This window comes from Acanthochromis polyacanthus, chromosome 20 (assembly GCF_021347895.1).
Source record: "Acanthochromis polyacanthus isolate Apoly-LR-REF ecotype Palm Island chromosome 20, KAUST_Apoly_ChrSc, whole genome shotgun sequence".
NCBI lineage: Eukaryota > Metazoa > Chordata > Actinopteri > Pomacentridae > Acanthochromis > Acanthochromis polyacanthus.
The window spans coordinates 18,698,074-18,714,891 of NC_067132.1; the positions used below are offsets into that span (position 1 = coordinate 18,698,074).

Below are 16,818 nucleotides of genomic sequence, written 5' to 3' on the forward strand. Positions count from 1 at the left end.
AGTTTTGGTGTTTTTATGTTACTTGTTAATAAGATACTGTGAAACCCAAGACTCATTCTTTAATTTTATGCATGTCATATGGTATCTATAGGCAAATTGTATTATCTAAATGTCTGCTATCCTTTTTAGATAATTAGCTTTTCGATTAAATTAAGGAGGATGTTAAAACTTAACATAAGTTTTAGACATACAGGAGATGTATCATTTGAATCACATTTACAATTTTCCTCTCTGATTATTTAGTAAGAACCAGGTATGCCAGCTCTGATATCAGAAGGTAACTATTCTTCCTTTTCAAAACATGGTTGCTAACAGCATTTTCTCTAACTTTTTTTGATTTGTTTCTCAGTGCTACTCTACAGGTACCCAGTAGCAACAAAAAATATTTAATATGCAGTTGTTTGTCAGCTCCCTACTTCTGACACTGCATTTAAATAGACAAAGAAAGCATTTTATTGACATCTGATGACTGAAACGCTGAAATTACACTGTAAATCATGGGCTGTGTTTTAAGTATTTTTGTCAGATGACAGCCTGCGTGTGACAAGATGGGCATTCACTGTGTGAACAAGTGTCAAGGAAGCCTCTGTCTTTGCACCTTCAGACCTACACATGCTAGATTGGTATGGACAGCATGGCCCTTGGGGGTTTTGATGCATGATGGACAGCTTGGCTTCATACGGTCTCATGCGGTCTACATACACACTGTTAAGTTGCATGCAAACCAGAGGAGAAGCCTGAGAAAGCCAGCTGCCTCAGACTTAATTTTTCACAAAGGGATCATTTCACGATCTTCAGAGGTCTGTTATATTTCTGAAACATGCATCAAAACAGATCTTTTTAAAGCAGCTTAACTCCCCTGAATAATTTAGCATTTGCTAAACTCTGGATGACACTGACCTGCAGATGCATAATTTACAGATAAGTTTGGCCTTAAATGATCGTATATTTAATTACCCGTGTATCAAGTGGGCTGCACTTTGTGTTGTTTTGTTGTGAACTGTAAAGCAAGAAATGCCATTTCTATAAAATTTTCAATGTCTTTCTTTTTGTAAGATGAAAGGCCAGACTCTCACTTCTATTAGAGGTGTTTTTATAACGGGTTATATCACTGGACTATAAACCAGAAGGACACCTGAGCTGCAGGACTGAGGTTAAGTGCTGGTCTAAGTGTGGAGCCCTGAACTCTTCAGTTCAATTATGCTCACTTAAACAGCAAGAGTGACTTTGATAATTAAAATTTTGTCTGTCAAAGGCGAGCAGAACACCAGAAGTATGAGGAACAACATGACACCGGGAAACACTGTCCAATTATTTAGGAAGGGGCAGTTCAGAGAGAAGCACATGCCCCCTTCCCTTAACAGTTCTCAAACAGATAATCAAATGATCAGTTAATGAATCCCCTGCTGTGGAGGATTTGTAAATCTAATAGCGAAATATTTTCCCAGAAGTAGCTTTCAGTGTTTGCTATTTTGTGTTCCCACCCCACAAAAAGGTCAAAATGAAAGGTCATATGGAAGCATCCTAATTTCCCAGGACGATTCATTAAATCTCATCCAATCATCTGAGAGACTCGCTCTAATTGAGGAAACAATGGGATAATAATTTAAGCCCAAGTCTTTTCCGGTGTGGCGTCACAATAGAGGATTTCTCTCGCAGTGATCTGTTCAGGGGACAGTGATTTGAAAATGAGGTGATGTGAGTTGACCACGAGCAGTCCGTCTCTCATCTGGCGGTGTTTTCTATTTGTGTCAGGCAACATGTGTTTCTCATGATGGGACCTGACACCTCCCCTGGAGCAGCACGGAGCATGAAGAGCGACAAAGTGGGGAGGCTATAGGAGAAACAATTTTGCGCTGGCTGCAAATTATGCTCTGATCCTCTGAAATGTACACAGATAATGTGTGACTTCTGAAGGATGGTACTTATTCTGAGAGAAAAAAATCACCTTTTACTCCATGGTGACATTTATAAAAATCAAATTTTCTCCTCTGCTCTCTCTCTCAGATTGGATGTTTTTACTTTACGTGCACGGTATCTTGCTAAGCCACTTTGCCCATTACACTGGATGTCTGGAACTTAATTTTCCTGAGCTGAATGTCTGGGTGAAATGGATTTACTGTTAAGGACTAATGACAGGGGTTTGTAAAAGGTTGCTGAACAGATATACTGAGTCACTTAAGAAGAAAAGTGTCATCTTTTTCATTATTTTATGGTATTGCACTATAGCTGGATTATGAATTAAAAAGAAACAAGCAGAGAAGTTAAAAAAACTGTTTAACATTCTAGTAGCTCGTCTGATTAACCTCTCTGTCTTGGAAGCGTGGCGTTTGGCCCCTCTGGAGAGAGGTGGCCAGGGCACCCAGTGGTAGTGACGTACATATGTGCAGCAGCAGCAATGAATCATAGGGAGACAATGCCTCTCTCCCAGCCTGAGGTGTTTGCAAATGCACATTCAATGAATGCAGCAGGCATGATGAGAAACAGCTTTGGAATTGTTAGTATTGAGCAATATGAAGAAAAAAAACCTATTCTGCAGTTTGCACCAAAATGTACCTGTTGTACCTGCAAGACGTTTACTCTCTGAATCATTAATAACTTTTGCATAACAACACCTCAGCTGAAGCCATCAGCTGTAAAGAACATTTTTGATGAGCTCTAAGCCTATAAAGCACAATTTCAAACGCATCCTGACTTAATACTAACCTTTAACTTGTTAGATTTTTCCTCCTATAAACCAAGAACCTCTGCAATTATTTTCACCCAACTCATCCCAGTGAAAATGCCAGCAGGTGTGGCACCTATAGGCCTATTCTGAAAGCAACAGAGGTAAACGCTCGTGCACGCGCGCGCACACTCACATATGACTCATCTCATCTAAACTAAAGCACTTTGTCAGAGGCGTCCATTCACGTTACACCCCATGCAAGAACGCGCAGACTCAATCTCAGCTTGGAGCGCGACACTTATAGTGACGGCGGCTATATAAGTCCATTCAGCATCTCCCCTTTAAGTAACTATATACTTGTTTCTTCAAAGAAGTGAAGGAGGGCGGCATCTCGCCAACTACCTGGCAACCTACAAGACTGTACTGGACCTCCTCTAAAGACTGAAGGTAGGAAAAGCTTCATTTATTTTGCCCACATTTTTGAGTTAGTCTACATGCTTTGCTTCCATCTTACACATTCTCTTTCTTTTTGGTGCACGATTTAACTAAATATATTTGATTGAAGAGCTCTTGTGCTTTGGAAAACGTTCAGAAAAACGTATTTGCAGATCACAAAGTGGATTTTCATCTTCGGTAGTAAGATTTTATTTTTATGCCAGATCTTGTTTTACAATATTGGAGAAAATATAACGATAAAATATAATAATCCTCAACTTCAGTCCGCACTGAGCCACAAATCCCAGTTTTTTTTACGCGCAAATATTCCACATTACGGATCAATCTCACAAGATCCACTCGGATTATTATCAAGAGCTGGTGATGAATCACAAAATATGTTAGAAAAATAAAGTGCAACATTAACAGGGATAGTTATCAACCTTTTACTTTATTCTAATGTCTCTTTTTTCGTGCGTAAATGCCTTTTTACGCAACACATTTCATACCAAAGGTTGGGATAAATCCCACAATTTAATAATGCAAAAAATATGTCTTTTTCTTCCCAGATTCCTGCTGATATCCTGACATGAAGCTCAATTTACTTGGTACCACCGTGATTCTGCTAGTTGCCTTCTTACCGCGCTACGAATGTCGGGCTATTGAGAGCCCTGGCGGTACCCTGCGCGTCCCAGCTCCCCAAACCCAAAACTCCCAGCAACAGCAGCAGTCTGGTCCCATTCTGGAGCGGCTTGGAGAGGAGTATTTCATCCGGCTGGGCAACGGGGACTCTAACTCTTTCCCATCCACGTCCATGTATCCCGGCGGATCACCTGCCATCTACAACAGAGCGTTACAACTCCAGCTGACGCGACGCCTTTTACAGGGGAAAGTTGGGAACATCAGGGCGCTCATAAGCGGCTTCGGAGACCGCGGGGACGAGTCGATGGAGAGGGGAAGAAGGTCCGAGGACCCGCCGATATCCCTGGATCTGACCTTCCACCTGCTCCGGGAGATGATGGAGATGTCCAGGGCGGAACAGCTGGCCCAGCAAGCGCAAAATAACAGAAGAATGATGGAGCTCTTCGGAAAATGAAGACCTCTTTCCAGTCCGCCAAAGATCTCATTTCCCCCTTTCTTTTTCTCAGTTTCTTCTTTTTCTTTTCTTTTCATTTTTACCATCAGCACAAAACATGCTCTGTACAATATAGTGCTGCTTTTATCACTCTATTGTTTATAGCTTTAACCTCAAACTATGGAGCATAAACGGGCTTGACTTATAATGAGCCGATTGTACCTTGCCATTTCAATGTTGGTGTCAGATCTGTAGAGTTACGCCGTTCTTCATGTTTGACATGAAATATTTTTGGTTAACACATGACTTGCAGTGACAAAATAGGCATTTTGTTTTAGATTATGAACCACTGTATTTATGATATTTATGTTTGTTAATAAACTTATGTGCAACCAGTCATTTTCTGTTGTGCAACAGAACGTCTTATATCTATATTTTTAATAAAAGATTCAAAGCAATGCTTACACTTCTCTGTGAATATCCTTACATATTAGTTAGTAGTAGCTCCCAATAAAACAAGTTTAATTATTAATCTGATTAAAGTACACTTCCATAATGTTTTTTTTTGCCATTTTAAATCTTACATTGAATATTTTGTATATATGTGTAAGGCAAAAAGCAAAGAGTTGGTTAGATAGAGCACAAATGGCCACTGCATCTTGAGTCTTGCCTACACAGATATTGATTGAGAGAGGTTTTTCTGAGTGAATACAAAAATTGTATACGGTGTAACCATGGCATTGCTCTGGAGCCAAGTCGTGGGTTAACACCGTGCCTCCTCTCCAACACACAAAAAATCTGCAGCAACAATTTGCTAGAGATGTTAGGAAGCATGCTGTAAGAGCGCTCACAGCCATTCAGGTGAATGTTTGCACAGCATCCTTTCTTCTAAACCCTTAATCCTCAGGAGGCAATTCTCATTCTACCAGCAAGAGGCAACCACAGATAACTCGAAGATGTACCACCGACACCTAATGAGTGTGGAAGACACCGTGTCCCTGTGTATTGACGCATGTTTGTGCGTACATGTGAATGCTGATCCTTGACCCACAGTGTCAGGGTAAAACTAAGCAAGAGCTGTGGGCGGTGAGTCATCCTATTCTGTTTGGCCCACGTAGCAACTTGGGGCTTAGTGCTGCATTGAGCCCATTTGTGAAGGCTCCAACTCACTGAGAGATGGTGTGCAATAATTAGATGGGACTCAGTGGTGGACTACCTCAGTAGTGGAGCTGCAGCAAGGTGAGACCATTGCAGGACAGCAAATAAGCTGAGTGACAGCCGAAGACTCACTGTAAAGCGGGCAGTGTGCAGGAGAGGTGGCATGACCATAGAGTAGAGAAGGACCTTATAAATGCCTGAACTATAAAAAGGTCGCTAATGCGGATAGCCGGATTTCCTTTGACAGAAATAGGTGAAAAGGAGTTTAAAAGAGATATAAAAGGAGCAGAGAAAGAGAAAAGTAATATTTGCTGCACACGCAGACACACAAAAGTGTATTCAGAGACCTAAAACACAGCAACAAATAAAAATGAATCAGAATTTTGGGGAATTTTAAGTCGACTAAGAGTTGAGAAATAGCATACTTTGATCAAATCAGTTTTAATGCCACATAATATACAATATAACATAAAAATGGCAAAAAGATGTTTTGTCTGTAATAGGAAAATATAACTGTGTTACACGACAATCAGTACGACACATAATTCAGCCAGTTGCGTGTAGAAAATACTGAAATGCCATAGTGACAGGTTTTTTTTTTTACTCTGCTTCCATACTCATGAAGTTATATCAGTCATAAAAAAGTATACGACAGAGAGGAAAACCTGAGGCCCTCTTGTCATGCTCTCTAATGATGTAGTTTAAGCAGTCGCAAAAGGTCAGTGACATAAAAAATGTATGAATACGTCTGAATCCTGGAAACAGCCGACGGAAACCCATAGTCAGTCTGTCATTAAGTGTGTCCAAAATGAAAAGGAAGAAGCAAAACATGTATTTAATGAGCGAAAAAGAAATAAGATCAGTCAGTATGCAGCGATGCACACGATCACTGTCACTACGGAGGAGAAAGAAGTGCATTATAAATTCTGTCTCTTTCTTTTGGATCTGCAACTCAGGCTTTCCCTTCGGCAGAGATCTAAACTTGTCAAGAAGTTCCCCAGTTTGGGAGAAAATGTATCACAACTGACCTGAAATCAACATCTAGGAGCAACAATTATTCTGCCCCTGGCTTAGGTGTTGTCTGGCGGCTGTCGCTAGGTCGAGGCGGCGCTCTTGGCTGCGCTGGGAGAGGAGCTTATCTGCTGGGGGGCAGAAGGTTGGCTGGAGGTGGCTGTAACTGCAGCACCTCCAGATACAGTCTGGACCCCTTCTCCTTCCTCTGTACCTCCCTCTGCGTCCTCATCCTCTTCATCCTCGTCCTCTGTAAAAGAAGTTAGATACAAATAAGTAGAGCTACAAGACTGAGGTGTACTTTGTAAGTTGATTCCATGATCAATCTGTGATGAATCTGACCTAGGGCGAAGTCAATGGTGCGCAGGGCCTTCCTTTCTTTCTTGAAGTTAACGCTGTAGTGATCCATGTCCTCGTAGCCACGCTCAACTTTATCCAAGTGTGCGGTGCTGGATGCTTCTGCGATCCTGAGCGCATAAGGTGCAAATAGCATATTTATAGGAAAGCTCCAACCTCACATAGTCAAGGCAACACTTCCTAAATACACACAAATCTGTGATGTTTAGCACGTTCCTCAAGCTATTTCAAGATGCCACAGCAAAAGATAGTGATCTGCATCATTTCACACAATTACTTTCCACAGCGAACAGAGGTGTGACCTTGTTGCATTAGAGTTATGGTTTGATATGCAGGCACAGATGTGAATTTGGTAAACTGTTCACAAGCATATTAAAAAAAACTGCAAACAGGCAGAAAAAATGAAGTGTTTTAGAACAGTGTTATGTTAGGATTTTGATCTTAAAATGGCAGGATGTTATCCTTTTCACACAGCAAACATCTACCATCAGTGAAATTATTGGTGTATTAAAACATATGCTCACTTTTTGAGGAGAGGCTTTGTGTTCTGAAAGATACAAAGGGGAAGATCTCTTCCATTCATATTTCATACATGAAATACTGCTACCTGTGGGGCTTTATTCATGTGGGAGTCAAAATCATCTCTTACCTGGAGGAATAAAGCCATTTCTGGCTCCTCCATTGTCTGGATCCCCAACTCCACAATCTTACAACTTTCCTCCAGATGGTCTCCGTATTTTCTCGTCAGGCCACGGATATAGTTCACCTTCTCTTCCTGTTCGGCCGTCACCTTCTGACTCATCTGCCTCTTCTTGTCCTCCAGGATAGAATACAGATGGTCAAACTTCTCACACACCAGAGTCTTCTGCCTTCGGCCATTCTCCTGGACATGCATGAGTGGAAAACAGAGGGAGATACGTAGGGGAAAGACATATCATTAATCGATTATCATGGCATTGGTGACAAGAATAAGGGTGCAAATGAAAACAAGATGACATGGTCATCAATATCCCCCGCCACATGTGATGTCTATGAGTCTATATCCAAAATAGTGATCAAGGGCCATAATTCTGTTAAATATTATTGCACAGGTCTCATTTTCGAACTTGATCAAGGTGTCCATGGTGTGAAGCCACACTCTAAATTTCGTAATCCTAGCTGTAATAGTTTCCGAGAAAAGGTGTCCCCTTCATGTCGGACGGACGGACGGACGGACGGACAGACAGACAGACGGACGGAAGCACGGATGGACGGACGGACGGACGCCAAACCTATATCCCCCTTTTCCACTTCGTGGAGGCGGGGGATAATAATAAAAATAATAAGGGTTAAGAATATTCAAAAACAAAGAACATGAAATAATAGTATTTTTTATGTATGATGGTGTAAATATTCTACAAATGTTGTGGTTAGTTTGCTTTCTGTTCATCCGGTCGTGCCATATGTGCAGGGAGGACAGTGAGGCTCATTTTGCTCGTCCGTCCTGAGTGACGCCACTAAGAGGGGAACACATGGGGGACTGGAAACACTCCAGCTTCCTCTCTACTACGTCCAACTGTGGCACGTGAACCATCAAAAAGCTGTCTGTTCCCTCCCCATCCATTACACTGCTTGTTTTTGTCAATGTTAGAGGACCAGAGGCAGAATGAAGCTCTCTGTCGAGTATATGTGAAGCCAGCACAGGAGAAAATGTGAAAAAAGAGAGACTGTGGCACCAAAACATTCATTTTTCACTTCCTACCTCTCTGTCGAAATCTCTCAGACCGATAAAAGCAGAGAGAGCGGCGGTGACAAGGACACATTACATCAGTTTGTGCGTCTGTACAGGTGCATTAGCGTGTGCACAGAGAGAGGCTTGCTGTGTGAGTGAGCGGCCCGACACTGCAGCAGTTGGACACTGACCTCTATGGCACGACAGGCTTCCTCTAGCTGACTAATGATGCCCTGCATCCTGTCGTTGTTCCCAACCATCATGGCAATCCCGTCACTCAGCTCCGTCTAGGGGGCAAGGACACGTCAGAGTGGTTACTGACTTAAATTGTGGACGGACTTCATGATAAAACATGCTTACTTTTACTGCATTACTTTTGGATTCACAGTATTAAGACCCTCCATGAGTATTTAAGGCCTCACCTTCTTTGTCTGGTAGATGCTGCTGATCGGCGCCACCTCACAGTCCTTGTGGGCTCCAAACACTTTACACATGGAGCAAGTAGGCACACCGTGGGTTACACAGTAGATGTTGATCTTTTCATCCTCGTGAACATCGCACATGGGTGTTTCTTCTTTTCTTTCCGGCGCTGGCTTGCTGCTGTTGAGGTGTATTGAAAACAGTAGTACCTTGCTGTCACGCTGCACATTTCAATGCATACTGATGTGACACGTATTGTCAGTTTGATAATGTCACCGTTATACATGTCAGCAGTTTATTGATGATCCATCAGTCTTGCCTCGCTATACACATGAACCGTCAGCACTGTAATCAATAGGTCACCAGTAAGTGGAACAGTATCCAGATGTGGTTGCAAGTATACAGTGATTTGTTTGATATCTATTAGCCTCTTTCCAGAAGAAGCTGGAACATGCTGGGGAGAGGAATATCAGGTATCCCCTGCTTAGACTGTTGCCACTAGAACTGATCTCAATTGAAAATGAAGAAAATGGAAGGAATTTCTGATATGTGTTATAAATAGCTCTTATCAGTTCATCCTATTCAAGCTACCCAACATATTAGAGAATTGTCAATAAAATACTACATTTGATTATATAAAATAATATCACAAAACACTGACAAAGTAGGACGTTGAGCATCCTGAGTGCATGAGTTGAAGTGTTGTGGATCTCGTGTCATACAAGCCCTCTGGCAACCCAGTCAGCTCCTGGATAAATCATCTGTGTGGATGACTACTACTAGAATTGTCCTGTCATCCACTGCAGCTCCCTGACTCAGAGGCCACCGGCACGAAAGCCACACCAGCAACTAGTACACTTTGTGTCAGTCCACTACTCATCCCTTTTCTCCTTTATGATCTCTAATCACAGCACTTAAGGACAGCTTTGACTAGTACACAAACGGTGTTCTAGACATGAAGGTGTAACTTATAAGTGGTATCAGTTTGCTATATCAAGACAGACTGAATGTATGTCTGATCTGTCTCACCTGCTGGACTCCTGTTTGAACATGTCAATGATGTTCTCAACGAGGAGGTTCCTCTGCAGGCCGTAAACACCATGCCTGTCCAGAACCACCTCATGTCTGCAGGATGGGCATCGGAAACGGCCACCAGATGTCAACGAGCCGCTTCTTGTTGGGAGGTATGGGTTTGAAGCCTTGAAGCGATAACAATTCAAACCCTAAATTTAGTATGGTGGCATGGTTTTGATGGATAAATTAATTAAATTGTTTCACTCAAGAGTTATGAAATGTTAATCCAGTGGATTAGCAGTCAATAACACAAAAGTGGAACCCCATTAGCACAACTCTACAACAGTTCACAAGTGTTATAAATGTATGAACTAATACTTAGAACAACTAAATAAAAGCTGTGTTTTCTGTTAGTAACTCTTTATGCCATTAATATTGCTTGATAAACACAGTTTATAAATGTTAATTTATGAGTAGATGTGACGAACATGCTGATGATTTTCAGACTACAACACACCTTCAAAGGAGAGTGCATTTATGACATCCAGAAACGATCTTTAATGTGCTAAAAATGTAGGTCAGTTCATAAATATGTCAATGGTGCAGATGACACAGGCTGTCAACTGAGGAACTAATGTATAACAGCAATAATCCTTGAGTTCATAACTACTTTTATCTCATTAATAAAACAATCAGTGGAATTTACTCAGTTGCTTACCTGGAAAACATCATTGGCACATTTTCTGCAGAGGTTGTGCTGGCAGGGTAGGATCACCACTGGCTTTGTAAACATTTCCAGGCATATGGGACAAATCAGCTGTTTCTCCAAGTTTTCCATGGTGATAGGCTCTGTCATACGATTTTATACACTACCAGAATTTAATTAGATAAGACCCACATAAGCATTATTTTCAAAAAAAAGTCCTTTTCTGAAAGCAATCTCCAGCGGGCCCAGTGTCGGCCTGAGGAGTAGGCCTGCTGTTCGTGTCCTCGAGGGTGTAGGCTCCTATCTCGCTGGTGTCAGTTCTGTTTTTAGCAGCTACTGCTGTCACGTCTAAGGTTGCCATTTTTACCTTGCCCATATTTGAAACTGAGCAGGGCAGGACTGAACAGCTGCCCACCAGCCTTACAGCCTCCTCTACACCGCCACCAGGGACTGCTCTGTGTATCTGTATGGTTCAGGGGGTGGGGGATTTGCATCATACAATCGTGATAAAGGATGCTTAAGCTACCAGAAATACCTGACTTTAAGTTAAGTTTCTTGGCCTTAAAAACATATATTTTTGCCTTGTCACGCTGAACATAATTAAGGATTTTAGATAGTAATGCATTCACACTTTCGCTCCTATGTAACAAAATATTTAAACAGTTGATGAACGCTGATACCTATTAAATACATGTAGTAGCAAATCAACAGACATAGGAAACAAGATATAAATGCATAATAAACATTTTAAAATATTAAAAATAGGCAAAATGCTAAAGTATTTAGCATTGCGTTTATGCTAACTTTTTAGCCAGCTAACGCTAGCTAGCCGTTTGATGGATGCTAGGTAGCACCTTTCCAGGTAGCCATCAGAGGAACAACTTCGACGCAGCAACTTGTTGCATCAGAAAGACCACGACCATAAAGTTGGGAAGGTTTACTACAACACAAGGTGAGTTATTTGGCTGCATTTTTAATCAAACATTAAATGAATTGCGGTACTTATAAAACTACAACGGTGCGGTTTTGTTTAAGTCATTATTTTGTCCTTAAACAGCTAGCTTAGCGCTAGCTAGCTTGACACTGCTACCCATGAATCTTGTGCTGTATTGTAGTTGTGACTCCATCTATAAAAGTATCCATAAAGTAAAAAAATAATTTAAAAGAAACTGCTGTAAGGCGATATTTTGATTATTGCCATATTTGTTTGAGAACCCAAAAGGGTTGTTTGGAGAATGCGGGCATCGATCCCGCTACCTCTCGCATGCTAAGCGAGCGCTCTACCATTTGAGCTAATTCCCCACTGTAGGTGGTGTTCGTCCGGTCTCCTTTTAACGCCGTGCAGAGAAATCCACCTGAAAGTCATTACAACTTCAAAGATACAGTTTAGTTGTTGCGACGGTGTGGCACCCTACATATTACTGCTCGCTTTCGCGTTATGCACCAAGTTTGGACTTTGACGTAGCATTAATTTAGCTAACGTCAACGTTTAAGCTAACCTAGCTTAAACGTTGACGTAGCATTAATTTAGCTAACGTCAACATTTAAGCTAACCTAGCTTAAACGTTCATGAACCACGAGGGGATTTATTTGCCTTAAATGCCGACTATCTGGGAAAGTAAGTTTGTTCATAACTCTTATCACTCTATTATTGTCATGGAGTTGTGAAAGTTGGAAACACCGGAGCTGAAGTGAACTAACTGCTGCGGACGCGAATGTGCGGCGACGGGAGGAAAGTTGTGTCCGCTTGACACCACATGCTGCATTACCGCAGACTCCCACAATGCATCTGACGATTATATCTGTGTTTATCAATAATATTGTACAGTACAGCTTTAGCCAGTAGCTCCCTTCGATAGCTCAGTTGGTAGAGCGGAGGACTGTAGTGGTTGCATAGTAATCCTTAGGTCGCTGGTTCGAATCCGGCTCGAAGGAGACATTCTTTTTTTGCAGTTTCAATAGCAATACGTAATATACGTAAATTCGAATTCACAAACAATGACTGTGCTGCTGCACTCTGCTGTTAGAGCAAAGTAAGCCCAAGCCAGCCAATCAGCGCACGACCTCATGTTCCATTGGGCCAATCACGTCCCGAGCCTGTGGGCTTACTTTTGACCAATCACGTTCCATCTTCGGGATCCTTTATAAACTCTCGGAGGAAAATGATAAACAGTCATCCACAGCTGTCAGGCCTATCGTTTAGCAAGCGGTAAGTTTAAACATATTCTCTTTTTCACCAGCTAAATGGGTCTTAGACATTAACTGTATCCTGTTGTTAGCGTGACATGCTTATTGCAAAAAACAGCCCTTTGGTAATGCGTAGTGTGATGTTGATGCTCCCTATTATACTTCAGTGAACTTGTGTATTAGAAATATTGGGAACACAACAAAGAGAGCAGATAATACTGACTTTTCTGTGATGTACATCTCCCTTTCATTAGTTGGTTCAGAGTGTATAGCGCTCAGGGAGTAGCTAACGTAAGTTTATAATGATCTCGTCATAATAATGCTTGTTATCGTAAAGTAATCTGGCGACTCTTGCCATCATAATCACGTAATAATACTTCTACAAAAATGTGTGCTCTGTGGAGGTTCTGGCCAGCTGAATATATTACTTTTTAGAGCCATTTTATGATCGTAATTTTATGAAATATCATAAATGCCCGCCTAAAACCTCTTATTCATTGTGTGCACCCCAGTATAATTATGGGATCCCCTGTCATAAAATGACAATTTGTACATGGTATTACACCAACAAGAGTATACCAACAAGTGTTATTGTTTTAACAATTAGCAAAGTTATCACTGTATTTTTTTAAATACAAAATAAATGTACGTCGCGCTTAATTTAAATCAACGTGGTTGCGTTTGGGCGGGTGGGCTGGCTGCTGTCACGACAGTGCGAGTAGTACAACAAAACTAAAAATGATAAGATTGTACAGTATTTCATGACAATACCACTAATTTACTACAATTACTTAGTACTGTTCCAGGGGAGCAGCGAATTGCCCATTTGTAAGTTCTTTGAATGCTGAGTGAAAAACGTGATATAAATCCAATGTTATGATTATTTTAGAATTTAAAAGAATGTCTATAAATATAATAAATATAACTATCTATTTATGGCTGTTTCCTCTCAGATTATGTATGCATACCCAGTGCTCCGTAAAACTCCTCAGGGGCGACTCATCATGGGGCCAACTGAAGAGGCAAACCGGAGTGAGACCGTGGTGGCAGGGAGGGCCAGGAGCAAGGACGAGGTTCTGGCCGAGGCCACTGCCTTCATGAGGCAAAACGGAGGGGATCCCGGTGACCAGTTCCTGGTTCTGGCTCACTGCAGGATCCAGCTGGGGAAGTACCAGGGCCAGAGGTTCCGGTGGCTGCTTGAGAATGCGCTGGGGTATGCAGTCTACCTGGTTGGCAACATTATCGTGAAAGAGGAGAGGGACAACCCGCTGTCGGCCAATAAACACCTGTTCCTCAGGTACACCTCCCATATCAGGGAGATAGGGGAGGCTGTGGAGGTGTACCAGAGAAAACAGGCCATGCTGCAGGAGGCCCAGAGGACCGGAGACTCTGGCTGTCTAATGGTGGAGTTTGGCGACTTCAGGGGCAGGTCCATGAAGGAGGTGTATGAGGACCAAAGCAAGGAAGCCCAGGCTCTCATCACCTACCTGAAAAAGGCAACAGCCAGGCCAAACACCAACATGGCCCTCTTCAAAGCATATGTGCTGAAGAGGCAGGCTTCGGCTCCAGCCCCTGTGCCCACCACCACTGCCACTGCACCTGCCCCCACTGCTGCTGTGTCTGCTGCTGCTGCCATGCCCACTGCATCTGCCCCCACTGCTGCTGCCACCATGCCCACTGCCACTGTGTCTGTTCCTTCTCCACCTGCTGCAACTCAGAGCAGGCTCCAGGTTGCTGCCACTGTGAAGGCCCTGCTGGTGCATGGGATGCATTTGTCTGCTTCACAGCTGGCACAAAAAATATTGTCTCCAGCTACAATTATTACAGTGTATATGCAGTATATCAAACTTGCAGACATCTGTTTTAAATCATAGCTGCAGTGCCACGTTGCCCCCCTTCGTCACAGTCCACAGCCCGGAGACGACTCTTTACCTGTGGTGAGTATCAGTTTATGTGTACAGGTGTGCTGGTGACATGTGCTTAGTTTTCTATATTATTTTACAGACACTGCTGCTGGGGATTTTTTTGAGGAGAAAGACGACCAGGAGATGGTGATGGTGGCCTCACAGGCTGAGGAACAACTTCCTCAAGGTATTTAATCCCAAACAATGTTTCACAAACAATTTAATAAAATAAAAATATATTTTTAATTACATTAAATGTTTTTTCTTTTACAATACAGAGAAATGGCACTTATCAAGTGTCAAGCTACATTTAATCTTTGAGTGCACTTCATCAAAGCAAAAAGGGAACTTAAAGGTGTATGTAAACTGTATTTCTTTCATTTTTGTCGTAATCACTGACCAAAACTCATTCCTCATCTCACACCTCCCCTAAGTGTGGTTGCAGAATGTTGTAGTTTATAGGTGCTCACAGTATGTCTTAGAGCTGCTTTGCTTCATACTTGGCTGATCCCATCCCACTTTTCTTTTTGTATTTGACCTAATGGTGCTTGGGTGAAAAACAGGATGATTTTCACAGCTTCCTTCCACAACTCCAGTGTTGCATCATCATGTCGCCTTGCTACTAATCATACATGCTTTCTAGTAATTGTTGTAGTTGTAGTGGATGTCCAGCAGTGCTGAGAAAGACATGCAGTGAAAATCTTTACTTAACAACAATAAACTAATTGTTTTGTCTCTTCTTGCGCAGCCACTGCTGCCTCTAGAGCAGTGGTTCTCAACCCTGTTCCTCAGGACCCCATGTCCTGCATGTTTTAGATGCTTCCCTGCTCCAACACACCTGATTCAAATGATCAGCTCGTCATCAAGCCTCTGCAGAAGCCTTATGACGAGCTGATCATTTATGTCAGGTGTGTTGGAGCAGGGAAGCATCTAAAACATGCAGGACATGGGGTCCTGAGGAACAGGGTTGAGAACCACTGCTCTAGAGGGCCTGCTGGCGCCCCTGTTCCTGCCCTGGCCCTGGCCCCTGCTCCTCCAGCTGTGTGGACTCCTGGCCCGGTGGTCCATCCCCCTGCAGAGCTTCCTGTCCACTGGAATGAGCACCTCCCATCATTCCAGCAAAACTGGATCAGGAAGACTGTGTTCAGGGCCAACGCTAAAACAGGGAAGCCAGAGCTGATACCACATCCCAACTTCTGGTGTTACCCTCCCCAGCCCCCGACCATCTTCACTCAGCCTCCTGCCTCTCCTGACCTCTTCTTCTGACGCCCTCTGTTCCTCTGGATGCCCCTGAAGATGTGGTCCATTCCACTCATCTGTGTCCAGCCAGCCTGCAATAACCACAAGTTGACAGCTGCTGGGCTCTACCGCACTGTGCGCAAGGTCCTCGACATAGATGGGTGGTATGACATGGCCTCTGTGTCTGTGTCCCACTTCACACAGAGGAACAGGCAATGCAGGGCAGAAGAGGAGGCCAGTGGAGCCCACAAAAAAAGTATGTGCATAAAGTGGTATTCAACAAGTGCACCAACTGTGGGCAGCCCAAAACAAGAGTTTGGCCATAGCCGCTTCGGGAGTGCCACTTTTTGCCCCAGTTTCTTTAGAGGAGTGGCTGGGAGAACAGCGCCAGCAGAAGAAACCAGGAAACCCACCCCCTAATCTGGAGGTGGACACACACTTGTAAATACTGTATATTAGACTGTGTAAATATGTAAATACATCTTTATACTTACCTCAGCTGCAACAGTAACTAATCAATGTCCGAATGTAAATACTTTTAATTAATACATGTAAATAAATCTTTATACTTACCTCAGCTGCTACACTAACCAATCTATGCCAATGAAATGTAAATACCATTTTACTTACCCTAGACCTGTATAGCCATCAGTGTTAATAATAAACACGCAAGTACACCTTTATACTTACATCAGTGCTACAGTAACTAATCTATGCCAAAAGAAATCTATTATAAATACCATATCTATGTGTAAATACTGTTGATATTTTTTATTTGTATATAGTTTGTATGATGTGGTCTTTATTTCATTTATATTACTCAGTATACTGTATATTTCCACATTGTTTATTGTTGTTTATCAGTGGAAGTGTGCTATGTCTTTACTTTGTTTTGTAAGTCAGAGTTCATATGAGGAGCATTCACCTGCCCTG

The 16,818-nt window shown here is 42.4% G+C and overlaps 3 protein-coding genes and 2 non-coding genes across 6 annotated transcripts; 3 read left to right on the forward strand and 2 right to left on the reverse strand.

Annotated features, from left to right (window-relative positions):
• Positions 1 to 2,900: 2,900 nt before the first annotated feature.
• Positions 2,901 to 4,577, forward strand: crhb (corticotropin releasing hormone b). The gene is made up of 2 exons (XM_022211362.2): positions 2,901 to 3,115; positions 3,673 to 4,577. The coding sequence occupies exon 2, from the start codon at positions 3,693 to 3,695 to the stop codon at positions 4,197 to 4,199; it is 507 nt and encodes a 168-aa protein (XP_022067054.1). The 5' UTR covers positions 2,901 to 3,115; positions 3,673 to 3,692; the 3' UTR covers positions 4,200 to 4,577.
• A 1,343-nt stretch (positions 4,578 to 5,920) lies between these two features.
• trim55b (tripartite motif containing 55b) lies at positions 5,921 to 11,042 on the reverse strand. The gene is made up of 8 exons (XM_022211371.2): positions 10,568 to 11,042; positions 9,865 to 10,034; positions 8,838 to 9,015; positions 8,607 to 8,702; positions 7,354 to 7,587; positions 7,229 to 7,251; positions 6,690 to 6,814; positions 5,921 to 6,597 (listed from the first exon to the last, which is right to left on the reverse strand). The coding sequence occupies exons 1-8, from the start codon at positions 10,703 to 10,705 to the stop codon at positions 6,431 to 6,433; spliced, it is 1,131 nt and encodes a 376-aa protein (XP_022067063.1). The 5' UTR covers positions 10,706 to 11,042; the 3' UTR covers positions 5,921 to 6,430.
• Positions 11,043 to 11,336: 294 nt separating this feature from the next.
• LOC110963147 (uncharacterized) lies at positions 11,337 to 15,396 on the forward strand. 2 transcript variants are annotated; one of them, XM_051940780.1, is made up of 4 exons: positions 11,337 to 11,507; positions 13,696 to 14,679; positions 14,747 to 14,833; positions 14,925 to 15,396. In XM_051940780.1, exon 2 carries the CDS (start codon positions 13,699 to 13,701, stop codon positions 14,614 to 14,616), a length of 918 nt encoding a protein of 305 aa, XP_051796740.1. In that variant the 5' UTR covers positions 11,337 to 11,507; positions 13,696 to 13,698; the 3' UTR covers positions 14,617 to 14,679; positions 14,747 to 14,833; positions 14,925 to 15,396. The 2 variants fall into 2 exon arrangements, with proteins under 2 accessions (XP_051796740.1, XP_051796739.1); XM_051940779.1 differs by lacking the exon at positions 11,337 to 11,507 and adding an exon at positions 12,046 to 12,764.
• trnaa-agc (transfer RNA alanine (anticodon AGC)) lies at positions 11,785 to 11,857 on the reverse strand. The gene has a single exon. It is a non-coding gene; the product is annotated as a tRNA-Ala (tRNA).
• Positions 12,405 to 12,490, forward strand: trnay-gua (transfer RNA tyrosine (anticodon GUA)). Its single transcript is given in 2 exon segments — positions 12,405 to 12,441; positions 12,455 to 12,490. It is a non-coding gene; the product is annotated as a tRNA-Tyr (tRNA).
• Positions 15,397 to 16,818: the final 1,422 nt, after the last annotated feature.

Bases quoted from the DNA above. Each gene is read 5' to 3' on its own strand.
- crhb (XM_022211362.2), top strand. From the start codon at position 3,693: ATGAAGCTCAATTTACTTGGTACCACCGTGATTCTGCTAGTTGCCTTC.
- trim55b (XM_022211371.2), bottom strand. From the start codon at position 10,705: ATGACAGAGCCTATCACCATGGAAAACTTGGAGAAACAGCTGATTTGT. The intron at 9,016-9,864 runs GTGAGACAGATC...ACACCTCAACAG, and splicing joins TTCAAACAGGAGTCCAGCAG to CAGCAAGCCAGCGCCGGAAA. The intron at 7,588-8,606 runs GTCAGTGTCCAA...ATGCATGTCCAG, and splicing joins AAGCCTGTCGTGCCATAGAG to GAGAATGGCCGAAGGCAGAA.
- LOC110963147 (XM_051940780.1), top strand. From the start codon at position 13,699: ATGTATGCATACCCAGTGCTCCGTAAAACTCCTCAGGGGCGACTCATC.